This window comes from Silurus meridionalis, chromosome 20 (assembly GCF_014805685.1).
Source record: "Silurus meridionalis isolate SWU-2019-XX chromosome 20, ASM1480568v1, whole genome shotgun sequence".
NCBI lineage: Eukaryota > Metazoa > Chordata > Actinopteri > Siluriformes > Siluridae > Silurus > Silurus meridionalis.
In genome coordinates this window covers 15289123-15306268 of record NC_060903.1, presented here as the reverse complement: position 1 = coordinate 15306268, position 17146 = coordinate 15289123, and the positions used below count along the sequence as shown (strand labels likewise).

General features: G+C 38.9%; 1 protein-coding gene across 2 annotated transcripts; it reads right to left on the bottom strand.

The window, feature by feature from the left end:
* Positions 1 to 6723: 6723 nt before the first annotated feature.
* faxcb (failed axon connections homolog, metaxin like GST domain containing b) lies at positions 6724 to 16529 on the bottom strand. 2 transcript variants are annotated; one of them, XM_046877117.1, is made up of 6 exons: positions 16113 to 16529; positions 12481 to 12613; positions 11265 to 11461; positions 10229 to 10434; positions 10022 to 10138; positions 6724 to 8246 (listed from the first exon to the last, which is right to left on the bottom strand). In XM_046877117.1, exons 1-6 carry the CDS (start codon positions 16223 to 16225, stop codon positions 7975 to 7977), a joined length of 1038 nt encoding a protein of 345 aa, XP_046733073.1. In that variant the 5' UTR covers positions 16226 to 16529; the 3' UTR covers positions 6724 to 7974. The 2 variants fall into 2 exon arrangements, with proteins under 2 accessions (XP_046733073.1, XP_046733074.1); XM_046877118.1 differs by lacking the exon at positions 10022 to 10138.
* Positions 16530 to 17146: the final 617 nt, after the last annotated feature.

Sequence of the window (17146 nt, the reverse complement as noted above, 5' to 3'; positions counted from 1 at the left end):
TAACAGCTTCATATGTCTGATGCGCTGAATAAAACATTTTCACAACACAAATGAACAGACAATGTGTTAATTGTGGCATTTAACTATTTTCCTTATAAATGCCCGTTCCCTCGTGACATGACCAGCTGCCTCTCCCGGGCTGTGGCTCTCCGAGCTGAGTGGCGTACGCACAGTCTCACCCGCATCCATCACACATCACAAACCTCTTTTTTGACAAAGGCGGGATTTTATGCCTACCTTTTTTTCTTGGCATGACATTTACATTCAGAGGGATGAATGGCTCGTGCAGTCTCGAAGGAATTGAGCATTGAACCACAAAGAGCGGCAGAATAGCATAAGAGGAGCTTTCGGTTCTTCACTGTTCTCACTACAAAGGATTTTTTTGTGTCTAATTTTTTATAAAATACTATTTGGGGTTTTTGTTTTACCTGAATTGCCATCAATCACATTATGTATATTAAAAATTATTAATTAATGATTTAAAAGTGTATAACATCCACAAATATTTAATGTACGCATGTAAAATAGGTTTACGCATTAGAAAGGGATGACTGGGGCAATTCATACGGGTTCTACGTCTTCAAAATTTGGGGTATGATTACATTTTGTACTAACCCTAACCCTATTAGTGCTACTACAACTACCGTACAAATCCATATTATGGCAAGAAACACTAAGTTATGTAAAGAAAAAAGACAGTCCATCATTTCTTTAGGAAATGAAAGTCAGTCGGGATGAATAATTTCAAGAACTTTAAATGTTTAAATGTCTCCAAAACCATCAAACACTATGATTAAACAGGCTCCGTGATGATCGTAATAGGAAAAGAAAGACCAAGAGCTACCTCTGCTGCAGAGGATAATTTTATTAAAATTAATTTAACAGCTTGAGAAACTGCTGATTTACATAAACCCTTCTCAGAGTTCAAGTGGCAAATAGTTTAGGGCTTCATGTTCGACTTCACCATTACTTTGGAAGAACAACATAAGGTAGAGAAACACAAAAGACACAAGAAATTGGCATTAGCTCAGTGGTACACTGTCCTTTAGTCTGATGAGTCCAAGTTTGATACTTTTGGTTCTAACCACTGTGTCTTTGTGAGACATGGAAAGCGTGAACGGAGGGTTCCTGATGTGTGGGTCCTGTGTTGAAGCATGGAAGAAGAGGTGTGATGGTGTGAAAAAAATATTAAAACATATTCTGAGTTGTTTAACACATTTTTGCTTACTATATAATTCCATACATGTTTTTTCATAGCTTGAATGTCTTCAGTAAAAAAAATATAAATATATATATATAAAAAAAACTTTTAAAGCAGAAGGTGTGGCTAAACATTTGTCTGGTGGTGTATATTCCTACACATCTGCTAAGACATATACAATTTTCTGATCAGCCAATGATGTGGAAGAATGGCAATTCATAATATCATGCAGCTATATGCAGAATAGAGCGAAACAAAAAACATCCATTGAGCAGCTATTTATTTAAGAGGACATGCCTTGTTAAGGCAAATAGACAAAAAATTTAAAGACTTTTCTATTTTGGCATCAAGACTTCCGCTTGATGTCCAGCTGAGTTTCTAGCGAGCTTTAAATAAACAATTTTTCTTGATTATTTTGCTTTCCAACCAAAAATATTCCTTTTCATCAGTTTCTTACTGATATTCCTTTCAATCGATGTCCCTATAAACCAGTATCAGAATACATTTATCAAGAGAGACTTCAAAGCACTTCTGTAAGTTGCTCTGGATAAGGTCATCTGCTGAATTCCATAAATCTAAAGGAAGTCTTAATTTTTCCAGACCCGGATTTGCCTAAAAACAACATTGGATTGTAATGCAGGAGCAGTTAAACACTAATGATATTAGCATTTCCTTATCATATAATACAGGTGTAAAAAAAAAGAAATCTGAGCGTATTGGCGAAATAATAAACCCTAATCAACATTGGACACAGAAAATTATAGCTATCTTTTCTTATCCATCAGCCTAAATGCTAATATTTATTCATAAATTCATCTCGCCTATCAGAACATTTGATTCCCCACTCAGTGAGCGTTTTGGTTATTAAGGAGTTCCAGGGTGTTTTTTTTTTTTTCAAAATGACACAATCTGCAAATGTAATTAACACGACGCGATAGCGCTGTAAGGGGCTTGTAACCTTCATCTATCCCCCTCCATACTGCAGTTATAATTTTCATAAAACTCATGCAAATTCCTGAGGAAACAAGAACAACAAAACAGAAATAATGTCGCAGTGCCCGTGCAGCAATTTTTAACACTCGTTACATCTGTTATCATCGGCCGAACTGATTAATACTGTAAGAAAGACTGACCTTGAAACCCTTTTTCATTTAGAAACATTTGTGGACACCTTATAATAACCTCCATTTTTCTGGGAAGATGTTCCACTAGACTTTGGAGCTCCAATTCATCCCGAAGCATTTGACGATATGTGGTATTCTGTATGAATGTGTATGTGACAAAATTAAATTTTAATTTAAGGTTTAATAGGGTTGAGGTTAGAGATCTAGCAGGCCACTCCAGATCTTTCACTCCAACCCAAATAAACCACATCTTCGTGAAGCTCAGTTTGTGCACAGGGTCATGCTGGAACAAGATTGCATCTCCCACTTGTGTGCCTCCAGCTTTGTGGAAGAACCTCAAAAAAAGTCAATTGCCCCAATACTTTAGTGTCTGAGTGAATATATCTGATCAGCCAATCGTGTGTCAGCATTGCAAAGCATAATATTCAGAGTGGTGCAAAACACAAAAAACATCCATTGAGCAGCTAGTCATGTAAGAGGAAATGCCTTGTTAATAAGAGAGGGTTTAGGGTTGAGGGTTTGAGATGACTGGAAGTCACATAGCCACTCTTTTCAACCGTGCTCCCTCCACCTTCTTCCAGGAGCTATATTAGATTTAAAACACTGGTGCTCACCTAAAGAGCCAAAAAAAGACCAGCAACCATATCCCCTCCCTGGCGTGGTACCAGACTTATTCCTTCCTCTACCACTGCTCAGCTGGTCCTAACATTTCTCAGGAAGAGATGCGTTAAGACTCTACTTTTCTGGCACCTAGGTGGTGTGCTGGACTCCCACTTGAAGTCCGAATAGCTGAATTTCCAGCAATTTTCTTGCTTTTTTGTGCTTCCCTAACTATATTCCCTTCCATCAGTTTCTTGCTGATGGTCCTCTTAGACTGTGTCCCAATAATTCACTGATTGGCAATGGGGAGATTGGTGTTGAGGGTTTTTAGATCGCAGGATTGCTAACTCAAATAGTTACTCTTTAAAACCATGGTGAGCTGAAAATCGTTTCAGGAATCTGGAGTGAGGGTAGGCTCCGACTCTGGAAACTGGACAAGTGAAGATTGGACATAATATTCCTCTCCCAGGTTCTGATGATGATCATCTTACTGCAGTCATCTTTTTGTTGTTAAGGACGTCTTACATTTTAATGCTGCTGTCTAACAAAATTTAGTGCACTTGGTGTTCATAACAATTTTTGTTGCTTTGTTTATTTGTACGCTTCATCCCAGACAGGCAGCGTCAAACTCTAGCACTCACATGAAACCACATTTCCAGCTCCGTAGCCGATTTTCTCGTTCAGCCTTGAGGGAGCCGTTTAAAAAAACCATAATTACCGATCAACCAATAGCGTTCTCCTCTGCCGAGACAGTCCAGCAGATTAGAACATTCCCATTCCCATCGAAATGCCTGCTGATTCTCATCAAAACATTGGCACAAAACATTCGATGATTAGGGGTGCGATGAGGCGCGCTTATGCTAGCACAACATAGCTGCTAGCGTGTCTGCTGGGACTCTGTTTAGGCAATAAGATGATTTGAATCCTATTAATGAAAGGGGGGTGCGCTCTCTGAGGTGTTTGTGTCGAGAGGTTGAATGATACCATTGAATTTCTGAGTTAAAATACAATATTTGAAGTGAAGAGGTCTATTACATGACCAAATCCTTTTTTTTCCCCCTTCAGCATTGGTCCTTCAAACAATAGTCCTGTAAAGGATGATTTTTTTCTTTTATTATCAGTTAGTAACATTTTTCTGAGGTAGCTTGAAGTAATAAAAAGGCCTTTAATTTTATTAGTAGGCTTTAATTACTATTTATTCACCATCAGGGTTCTTTATTTCTGGCTTAATTATCGTCCTCTGATACACCTAAAAACACTTGTTTCGATTTCTGACTCTGACAAGTGTAAATCACGACTTTACACAAACACTTCTGCTCAAACTCAGACCTTGTGTTCCTCCACCTCTTACACTTATACACTGTGTGTGTGTGTGTGTGTGTGTGTGTGTGTGTGTGTGTGTGTGTGTGTTTGCATGCTCATGATTCTATGGGAGTTGGGAGTGTGTGTGTGTGTGTGTGTGTGTGTGTGTGTGTGTGTGTGTGTGTGCAATTGTGTGTATTCGCATGCACATGGTAATTTTGTGTGCACCCAATTGTGTGTCTCAGTTTGTGTGATTGTGTGTGCTTGCATGCCCCTGTTCATGTATATCTGTGCACCTGATTGCGATTGTGTGTGTGTGTGTGTGTGTGTGTGTGTGTGTGTGTGTGTGTGTGTGTGTGTAAAATTGTGTGTATTCGCATGCACATGGAAATTTTTGTGTGCACCCAATTGTGTGTCTCAGTTTGTGTGAGTGTGTGTTCTTGCATGCCCCTGTTCATGTATATCTGTGCACCTGATTGTGATTGTGTGTGTGTGTGTGTGTTTGCAGGCTCATGGTGCACCCAATTGTGATTGTGTATTTGCATCATGTGTGTTTGCATGCTCATGACTGTACATGTGTGTGTGTGTGTGTGTGTGTGTGTGTGTGTGTGTGTGTGTGTGTGTGGACACGGTGAATAATTAAGTCGCGTTCAAATCCACCGGTGTAAAGGGACAACGAGGCAGATGGCAACGCGCAGATAGGATCCAACACACACGCACACGCACACACACGTGCGCGCGCGCACTCACGCACGCTCACACACCCTCCACGCCGAGCGGATCTCGCGCCTCGTGCCTCGTGCCTTTTGTTTGCCCCGGGTTTTTTAATTTCAGAGACTCGACCGAGTGTGACGCGGCGTGTTTACCGGAGCCGCGCGCGCGCGCTTCACACACCGTGAAGCGAAGGAACATAATAGAAATTAACATAAAACAATCTTTCGGGGGCGCGCGCGCAACCGAGTTTAATCCGCTAATGAGCGTCCTGCCTTTCTGGAGGGAGAAAGAAAAAGGAAATAAATAAATAAATAAATAAATAAATAGGTGAGACGGATAAAGCCGCTGAAATTTCCCCTCGGATTGTTTTTTTTTTTCGGGAGCAGATAATCTGGTGTTGGAAAAAAAAACTATTAAAAGGCCAAAGAGAGGAAGGGCATCCATCCATCCTAAAACCTTCAATAGCATGACTCAACAAGTGATTGTTCACAAGCTTCTGGCTATAAAGTGCAGAATCTAGAGATGGTCAGATGCTTTTAGAAAGACTTCCTAAAGCATCTCTGTAATGCCCATGCAAAAGAGACACCCCTTATAGAGTATCATACAAAGAGTCAAGGTGATGATGTACCACCAGCCAGTAGACCAAATAGAGTTCCTGATGTTTTTTTTCCTTGGTGTCAGAGGAGCCTACTATAAGGACTATTCTGGAAATAAGAAGAAACCAACAAACAAGGGCAAAAGTAAGTGATCAGAACCACTCAGAACTTTGTGTGAAGGTTAGTATCTCAGGAACCCAGACGATGGAAGACTGCTGGAGATCCAGTGTAGACGGGAGTTTTCTGGCAAAAGGTGTGATTGTGCGTTTGGCTGACATTCAGATCGAGACGCGGGTGGCCCAAAAAACAGATTACGCACAGAATCGGAAAGAAAAAATGCACACACACACACACACACACACACGTGTTCAGTCAGTCAAAATGATCTGGATAGACAGAAAAAAAAATCTTAATTATTTAAGAAAACAGCGCCCCCTGTTGATTCTGTAGATGAAACCCCACTCACACAATGCACACACATGGCACACAGCAGGAGGCAGATGGAAGGGTCATGGTTTGTGCCAGGCAGTCAGAGAGCCAGGAGATAAAGCCAGAAAAACCTATCATACACACACACACACACACACACACACACACACACACATTTTCTCAGATTTGTTCTTAGGGTATTGGGGGAGCTCTCATTTAATTTCTGTTTACTCTCATAATGTGCTGGGAGAGAAAAATGTGTAATTTCTCTTTCACTTTCTGAAAAAGCTCCAAATCTACTCAACTGCAACTAAGTTAATGCATCAGAGAACACATCTCCATGCTTAGTCAGTAGGTCTCACGTCTAGCAGGCCCCAGTTGTTGTCCAAAGACCCAGATGTTTTCTACAGAAGAAAATATCCCACTCTGTACTTAGAAGCTTTTTCATTTTGGATGCTTTCATGCAAGCTCTCAAGCAACAAAGACAAACTGGAGAAGCCATGAACTTTAAGCTTTCTGATATATTTAATAATTGGAGGTTGTGGCTTGTAAGTCTGCACCAGTAAATGACAAGATGGTGACCATCGGACGTGCTCTAGATGGCACTGATAAGGATATTAGGACACCACAGATCTTGATTTTCTAGAGTTCAGACCTTACTGCTATTTCTAGAGAGATGAATTCGGTTTCAGAATAGGCTCCAAGTATCAAGTTCCTCTTGTGTAAGAACATTTAGGAGCCACACAATCCAGTGGGAATTTCTTTTATTTACAATGTACAGAAAATCAGACCAAAAACAGTTTGTGAACCTACAGACACTGAGGAAGACAAATGTTTTACCTGTTATCGCCCATGTTTATAATTACAAACATGAATTTATTGTAAATTGGTACAGTATTAACTGTTGTGTCTCCATTAGCAACTATTGAGCACCAGCGACATACAGACCCAGTCAGAGGGAGTCATCTTGAAAATTGTTTTAGGCAAATACTAATAAAAACAACAATAAATAAATGCAAAGACATATAATTAATTAATAAATAAATGCTTCTGGGTTTGAGTTTAGGTGACCATTCAACCACATTTAAAATATGGACACTCACAGTTCTCTTGGCCTACGAAAGTAGTCCACACGAAAAAAAAGGTCTCTTATCGTACCAAAAATATGATAGATTTTTTATAATCAAATTTGAGAGTAAATTCTTAGTTTTCTTGTACAAGTTTGAAATTTCCTTGCTGTTGCTAAGCTGATTTGATTACTAGCAAGCGAGCAAAACAAACAAGAAAAAACACACAAAAAATGGATTTGTTCATCCAATTTGAGCCCCCAAAACTAAACATTATATGTATTAAAGTGGGAAATGTAGTGTATACATTTCATTACAATGCAGTTTGTGAATAAATAATGTAATACAACGTAAAATGTAAATTCTATAGTTTTATGTGCGAGTTTGCATTTGAAAGATAAACGTGAGAATGGGCGACATCTTGTGTCTAAGAAGAGGAACTGCAACCCTGAACAATTCATATAGGTCTCTCTGTGTGTGTGTGTGTGTGTGTGTGTGTGTGTGTGAAATTGTACATAACTGCAACCTTTTATCTGAATCATTACAGTTATATTGTAGTGACAGACAGGACACATTTTTACAATCAATCAATCAATCAATCAACAAATCAATTAAAAACACAAGTACTTGATGTTAAATTTGCACATCACAGAGTGTATGAATTCAGTGCATTCCCTGGTTTGCAAACCTTGTACACACACACACACACACACACACACACACACACACGCAGTCTGCCATCATAGTGATTTATAAGGACACATTATGTTTAGTTTTTTTACTCAGCCTTAAAGAAGAATTTCAACCCTGATGCTTAGATAAAAAAAAACTGTGACATGCACAACATATCCACACACACCCACAGACACACAAGCTCTGATAAGAACTGCATGTGTGTGTGTGCATGTCAAAACGTCTGCTCCTTTTAAAATGAACGTCTTTCAAGCTTCGAACTTCAGCTCTGCATCTGATTGGTCGACCTCGATGTCAGAGTCGGAGAGTGAGCGGCCCGAGCGATCGGTGTCCGGCGAACATTTATGTGAAGGACTCTGCGTGTCCATGTCTTCGAAAGTGTCAGCACAGGAGAACAGGCCGTGTTGCTTATAAACATCCGTGAACGGCTCTGAACACAAATCCTCGTAATCTAGTACCCACTCGGGCCAGAATTTATGCCGGATCCGCTCACAGTATCGCGCCAGGTTCGGCAGCTCACCTGAGAACAGGTAAGGTATACATTACACTCTGTAAAACAGAACTGGTGCCAGAGACAGGTCAAAATCTACAGACACATTGATCAGACAAATACGAACATAGAAAGAAGAATAGACAGAGGGAGAGAAAGAAAGAGGCATATACCATGTAGTCACATGATATGAAGTGTATGGTGTAGGAAGAAGGAATCATCATGGCTTTTGAAACGCAGCCCACTGGCAATGTCCAGGGTAAACATGCAACAAATGCTAGAAATATCATAGATATTATAGACAGGTGTGTACTTGGTTAGTACTAAAAGACAACCATAGTGGATTTTACCAATAACGACAGCTTGGACTGTACCTGCCAATAAATGATTCATAAAACCAATATTTTTTTTAAATGAATACTAAATAAGAAAAACATTTATTAAAACTTCATGTAAAATAGTACTGAGCTGTATCACAAAAAAATGTATAAACATAATTATATAATTAATAAATTATAACTATTAAATGTTTTGCGCAGACTCACGTGTAAAGACAAACAGCACGTCATGTCAGTGAGTCACCTCTAGAGGCCGCTCTCGTAATTACAGCGGACCTTTTCATACGCTCCAGCAAAGGACGCAAGCCGAAAAAAATGATCGGTATGTATTGTATACAGTGTATACATTTTATTACAATGCAGTGTGTAAATAAATAATGTAATACAAAGTAAAATGTAAATTTTATAGTGTTTTATGTGCGAGTTTGCATTTGACAGAAAAACGTGAGAGAATGGGCGACATCTTGTGTCTAAGAAGAGGAACTGCAACCTGAACACTTCATATAGTAGGTCTCGCTCTCTCTCTCTCTCTCTCTCTCTCTCTCTCTCTCTCTTTGTGTGTGTAGGAACTTATACATAACTGCAACCTTTCATCTTAATCATTACAGTTATATTGTAGTGACAGACAGGACACATTTTTACAATCAATCAATCAATCAATCAATCAGTCAACAAATCAATTAACAACAAAAGTACTTGATCTTTAATTTTCACATCACTTAGAGTATATGAGTTCAGTGCATTCCCTGGTTTGCAAACCAAGTACACACATGTCATTGGAAATTTTATTAATATATTAATATGACGTGAGGTCCAGTAAGGCAGCAGTAATGGTTTCTTTTTACTCAAGTACATGTCAGAGCCCAAACTTCTTTACTTTAACTTGTGTAAAAAAGTATAGACAGTACTTCAACCTTTACCAGTCTTTTAAAACATGAGTATTTATACTTCTATTTAAGTGAAGGATGTGTTACTTTTGGCATCTCTGATGAGCGGCCGAGACTCATTGATGCGTGTGCGGAGTGAAAACTGGCCCATGTGGTCCAATCCAACAGACGAACTACTGTAGCTCAAATTGCTGTAGAAGTTCATGCTGTTAATGCTTAAGGGGTCAGAACTGTTTTTGCAACAAAAGGGGGACCAACACAATATTAGGCAGGTGGTCATAATGTTATGCTTGTTTGGTGTATATCAGCATGTAGACAAACACCACTGTGGGTAATTGTGCTTGTTTGCAACGTTTTCTTCAGCTTATGGAATCAGATCGATTGGACATTTTATTGTTGGAGCTGAAATATAATGATGACTTGACAGTGCATCCTGTCAGGTGAGGCTACTCAAATTGCTTAACATCAAGGTTTGGTAAGTATCAGAAAGTTCAATGGAAAGATTGTGGTGCTTCTGAAATGATATTTAGGAGGCATTTATTCAAGGGATTTCCCAGTGTATGTCTGTGTATGAGTGCACCTTTAATGAGCTGCTCTGGTCTGGATCCCGGTAGTGTCCACATGGCCTGAGCAAGATGTCCAAACACTGCAGCGTCCACACTGGACAATTTGGAGCCCATGATGTATTTCTTATCTCCTAATAGAGATACAAATGCATGTATACTACTGACAACAGTACGCATGAGATGACAAACACACACACACACATATCCAAAAGGATTCTCACCCAGCAGTGTGGAGAGACTGCGCAGGTCTCTCTCTAGCAGTGTATGGATGAGGTGTGAGTTGAAGTGGCCAATGCCATGGCAGAACATCTCCCTTTTCACCAGGCTACCATTCAGCTCGCACACACTCCACTGCAGAAGGTCACACACACTCAGCATGTGGCGGGTCTCCTCCACATTCTCCACCCACTGACAGTAGGCTAATGTCCTGTATACACACAGTGTAAAAGAATGTACACACAAACAGACAAGCAGGTCATTCAGGGTCATTGATGATTCAGTCTTAAATAGATAAGGAAGAGTTCTTACTGACTGATATGCATCTATGGCGCAATCCACGATTCGTTACAGTGCGTTCATTTATAGTTATTCATAGCCCTACAACTATAGAGTATTCTAAATTATTTCAGATCGCTGGTCGTACATTTGGGACCTGCGAAGCCTCTAGAGTGCAGTGTTTCTACTTCAGCATTTTCTTTAAACGAGCAGAGTTTAGAAATATCAACAATGAATCCCAAAATGTTCCAGAAGAGAAAATTTGATGCCGAAGGAAGACTTTAATGAAAGATGGGAAAGTGAAATGTGTAACCAGGCAGTGTCGGTTGTGAAGGAGTACAATATACGTCGGCATTTTGATGCCAAACATACTTAAGAAAAACATCAAATGTATACTACAGCCAAAAATGTTAAATCTAAATAAAAGATTTGGCTTGCAACTTAGACTGTGTTTTAGATTTTGGCCCCTCGTGTGAGCAAACACTGAATAGGCATGAACTAGAGTGTTCGGGATGAAACCTTAAAATGTCACACATTCTCAATTTCTAAAAACATCAAAGAGCTTCAAAGGGCAAAAGTGGCTGTGCTCTCTCTATGGGAGAGACATGGGACAGACAGTATTATTTTCTCCCCTCTCAACCATGGCAACACCAACCAATTCTAAACATGAGCTCATGTATGCAAAAGAGGGCAGACAGCATTTTAAAAAATGATCTCGGAAGATTTCCGCTTCCCCAGTTGTTAATGTTCTGTAATACTCACCAGTGTAAGTGTTCCTCCACCATTTTGGTGATGGTGTGAGCGATGGCCTTATCCTCCGCACTCAGACTCCTATTGAGACTCACGCCCAACTTTTTCTCCAGAAACTCGATTATAAACTCCGTCCCAGACACGCGTTCGTGGTTGTACTCGATCCACGGCATCGTGCTCTGAGCAGAAAGACGGCCGTCGAAGTAAGTCTTAACAGACATGGGGAAACAGAGGTACAAATTAATTAATACGGCATCAAATAAAGAGCAACAATAGTGACATTCATTTATATGGACAATTCAAAATATCTACAAATGCAACCCCTTTCAAAACTATTGGAACAGCATTGTGTTGTTCCTACACACTGAATTAGGTTGAAGATCAGCGGATACTAGATCGGAATTTCACCTTTCGTTTCCTGACATTTACATCTAGACCTAGAATTTAAAACATGACACCTTTGGTGACAGAACATCAGATTTTTAGATTATAGGAAAACCGTATAAGCTGTTTAAAGTCAGATTATTAGTACACCAATGGCTACTTTCTTTTTTAGAATATTCTACATACTTGTATTGGCTCTGCCCAATGCTATAAATGATTTTCTCCACCTCAAACATGACTTGCTTTTCTCCCATAGACATCTTTCTGGTTTTGATGTTGTCAAACCAAGACAAGGCATTTAGACTAATTTACCTTTTAACAACAAGAAACACCTGTCAGTTGCCTTTAATATTTGGGCTTACTTTTAAAATGGGTTCAAACTAAAAAAAACGTGCACGTTCTATTTTAGCGCGGACGTGAAATGTTTAACGATCACCTCATATTCATCCTTTGATGTCTTCCATGTACCAAAACCAATGGTGTTCCAGTAATTTTGGAAGGGACTGTGGATATCTATCTACTTATTTCTCGGGTTAATAATGCCTGTTCATCAAATGGTGAAATGGTTCTTAACACTTCAATAACATGACCCAATATCAATTTATGCACACATGACAATTCTTTATGATATTCTGCCAAATGACCTCAAGAATCCTTCTCCCATGCATTCAATTGATTTAATGATGAAAAGATGATTTAGGAGATTATATATTGTGCCTAGAAGTTAACTTAAAGATGAAGTCTAATAAAGAAGTGGGAAATATCAAAGAAAAGTTACAGTGTGAAATGCCTTTAGGTGCTGCACTTCAAATTCAATTGCATTAAGGTGTATGTTGGTTTGTACCTGATAGGGAAGGTCCACCATTCTCAGGTAGGTCTCTATCTTCAAGCAGAACGGATAAAGACTGGGAGAAACAGCGGGGCGAGAAAACTGGTGGAGGATGATGGAATCTGTAGAGTCAAGTTCCTGCTCCTCTCTGCAAAACACACTCTGTGTTAAGCAGTGTTCATGTTGGGCTAGTTTTAAATGAGAGGAATGGGGTAACGTAATAAATCCTGGAGTAACCCTGTAATAACATTTTTATGGAAAATGTGAATGCAAAAATGGAAAGTGAGTGCAAATACAAGAAAGGTTTTTTTAAACCAGAGTTTGCAGGACAAGCATATTATTTATTCAGCGTTTCCCAGCAGGAAGGTGACTCCACTGACTGTTCTCACGGAGTCACCAGCACTACTTTTCTCCCATCCATCAATCAGAGAAAAACCCTCCTGTACAAAACCTGAATGCAATCCAAATGATTCATCTATTCCAGTCAATCTTGGTGCTGTAGCTTGCTACTTGCTCTCTAATTTCATTGAACAAGGACACATCCTGTTCACCATTTTGGGTTACATCATGTTCGCTGTCACTTGTAGCTTTGCTGCGTTGCTAAGTATCGATTTTTCTTGCTAGTTTACAGGATGAAAATTGACAAAGCATCATCTTAAGGAAACCACATACACTGGTCAGCCATAACATTAAAACCATATACCTTTGTGTAGGTCACTCTTGTACTGCCAACTCAATGAGGTATGGACACCATAAGACCCTTAAATTTGTGCTTTGGTATGTCGCCAATGTTTTAACAGCAGATCCTTTAAGCCATATAAGTTACAAGACGAAGCCTTCATGGATTGTACTTGTTTGTCTGGCACATCTCACAAATGCTTGGTTAGATTAAGATCTGGGGAATTTTCAGGATAGGTCCACAGCTTGAACACGGTCACAATCCTTAAACCATTCCTGAACCATTTACGCATCAAGGTTGAGCACCATGAAGGGGTCTAACCTGGTCAGAAACAATGCTTAGGTAAGTGGTACATGTCAAAGTAAAATCCATATGAATCCCAGGATGCAAGGTTTCCCAGTAAAACACTGCTGGAGTATCACAGATTCCATCTGCTAGTCTTCTTCCTATAAGTGCACCTGGTGCCATTTTTTCCCTTTTCACATTATTTTAAAGACAATTCAGACCATCAGACCAGACACCTTTTTCCACTGCCCCATTGTCTAGTTCTAATTCTTACATATCTATTAAAGGTGGACAGAGGTCAGCATGGACATTCCATACAGCCATATATGCAGAACTTGGCCTGATATATCCTTCCTCTTGTGAGTGCGATTGTAACAAGCTCATCAATGTTATTGATTTGAAATGTCCATTGTTTTAATATTATGGACTATCAATGTATATTTTAATGCAGAATTTCAAATTTCGAGTTACGATTGTTATTAACTTATATTTTAAACCATCTAGAAATAAAAGAATTTCATGGTTTTCAAAAGAGCAAGCTAAAAAACTGTCACCAAGTGTGTGTGATCAGATATTTCACATTCAAATGAAGTAGCACCATTTCTATTCTGATCTTCCATAGCATGGTTACACACATTTAAATTGTCAGAACATGTCATTTGTTGCCTGATTATTTAAAAGAAGGAGAATTTCTTTCCATGCAATACTACTTTTTTTTTTTTTCTTAGAAAATAATGTTTTAGGTTGAATTTCAAACATTCAGAAAAAAATTACTTTCAGATATTTTTCAAAACGCAACATTTTAAGTCATTCATTCATCTTCAGTAAGTGCTCTATCGTAATCCGGGTTGTGAATCAGAGTTGGACACGCTGGGCTCTTTTTTTCACAGATTCACACCTAAGATGAATTTAACTGAGCCAATCTATGTACCGGTATATACAGTACAGACCAAAAGTTTGGTCACACCTTCTCATTCAAAGAGTTTTCTTTATTTTCATGACTATGAAAATTGTAGAGTCACACTGAAGGCATCAAGGGCTATTTGACCAAGAAGGAGAGTGATGGGGTGCTGCGCCAGATGACATGGCCTCCACAGTCACCCGACCTGAACCCAATCAAGATGGTTTAGGGGTGAGCTGGACCGCAGAGTGAAGGCAAAAGGGCCAACAAGTGCCAAGCATCTCTCGGGGAACTCCTTCAAGACTGTTGGAAGACCATTTCAGGTGAATACCTCTTGAAGCTCATCAAGAGAATGCCAAGAGTGTGCAAAGCAGTAATCAAAGCAAAAGGTGGCTACTTTGAAGAACCTAGAATATGACATTTTTCAGTTGTTTCACACTTTTTTGTTATTTATATAAGTCCATATATAATTCCACATGTGTTAATTTATAGTTTTGATGCCTTCAGTGTGAATCTACAATTTTCATAGTCATGAAAATAAAGAAAACTCTTTGAATGAGAAGGTGTGTCCAAACTTTTGGTCTGTATTGTATGTATATTTTTGGTTAATGGGAGGAAAGAGAAAAACCTGAAGAAGCTATATAATGGAGGACAATGTATGCACAAAAATCTGTGGACACCTGACGATGAGATTGATATGTGCTTTCGAACATCAAATCCACATTTAGAGCTCCATACTTCTATGAAGATGGTCCACATTTTTTAGTGCACTGATGTAGGTAAATGAGGAGACCTGGGGTGCATTTAGCATTCCATTTCACTTTGTTCAAAGTTCTAGAGCTCTATAGTAGACCATTCAAGAGTCACTCTGACCTATGAAGACCTTATGCATCCAAGGATATCCTATACAATTGTGCACCTCCAGCTTTGTGAAACAGTTTGGAAAAGACTCACATATGGCTGGAAAAGGTGAGGCATCTGTGCATGTAGTGTATATAAGAATTATGTATGAGTGCCAACACGATGATCAAACAAAATCCCTTATTTTTAGAATTCGATATCAATTCGATATAAGATAGTAACATTCAAATTCAGATTAATTCAATTTCAATTTAAACGCATGAATCCAACTCTTTAGAACCAACCGAGAATTGATGGTTGAATGGAGATTTGTGCTGCTGTCCGAGGTGCTGAAATCACTGCAGCACAAAATCCCTCTGCAGTTTTCTTCACTGATCCGGAAAGAAAAAAATAATTCTTGGTTGTGGTTGAAAGATATTTTTAGCCTGACAGATTCATTCCTTTAATCCCTTACAATTCTTCATGAACTCGACTGACAGAGCTTTAATTTTCCTGACACTGATGAGCTCAGAAGGTCAATGTAAACACCATGCTCAGATCTCAGATGGCTGTAATAATGGCTTGAAAGGGCTTTTAAAATCATGCCATTTCGAGATATCGAACAACCCAATGGTGGATGGTGTTTTTGTTTCTCTGAAATGATATTATGACTGATTTATTGTGTTATAAGGGCAATAATATACCATTCAGATGTCTGCATATATGTGTATGTATGTATATAATATAAATTTTTCAATGATTCGTGTTATTATTATTACTTAGTAATAGCATTGAGTTTGAGCAATGAGCATTGAGTGACTATTTCAGACATAGAGAAATAATCTTTTAACCTTTAACTTATATTGGTTTTAGAAGACCACATACTAGAGTGCTAATTATATCTAAAAATGATCAAATAAATGTATAAAAAAATCCTCGTACTTTATAGAGAGCAGTTCGTAGAAGATATACGCAGCAGCAGCGAGCAGCGCTCCTCCGCTCACATACAGGGTTTTCCTCCACCAGGAGTCAGACATCCAGGCCGCAATCATCATCCAGCTTCTTTCCTGACAAGGCACGCCGACTCTCACTACATCAAAGCCCGCGGGAAAGAGTGCGCCTCTCGCCCTGATCCAACACCACCACCGAGCGGGATGAAGGGAAGTCTGCGAGCCGCAGGAGCAGCATCCCCCTGCTTCCTCTCCCCTGCTTCCTCCTGGATTCCCTCTTGGTCTTCATCGATGGAAACGGTGGAATTGGTGATATTAATAGATGCAGTAGGTCCTCAAGTCATGGCAAAAAAACAACCGAAGGTGAACGTGACACCATCTAGAAGTCTCCTGCTCGCAATCCCCATCAGTGTGGTATGTGTCCCGAATAGCACCTCCTACCTTCTCCCTCCACTCCCTGCACTGCGTAATGTAGGGGACAAGCAAGTGTGGACAATATTTTTAAGGGAATTTCCCTATTATTATTATTATTATTACTATTATTATTAAATTAGATAGATAGATAGATAGATAGATAGATAGATAGATAGATAGATAGATAGATAGATAGATAGATAGATAGATAGAGCAAAAAAAAGGCAGTAAAAAATGAAGTACAAAAAATAAATATAAAGGCTGTTTAAATACTATAGAGCAAGTACACACACACACACACACACACACACACACACACACACACACACATATATATATATATATATATATATATATATATACACACACACGTGGGCTGTCAATTGATTTAAATATTTTAATACTCTAATCAACATGGTCATGGACAAATATAGCAAATGCATGTTTATTATTAGTAAAACCAAACTGGTGGAGAAATTGCAAAATCTGGATAAAGTTCTGAAAAAAATATCAGTCAGGGGAAAAAAAAAAGATTCCCAACTTAAATCATGCAGCAAAGCACTATAAAATGTTTACCATTATGTGAGAAATGTAAACTGTGATGCTTGTATA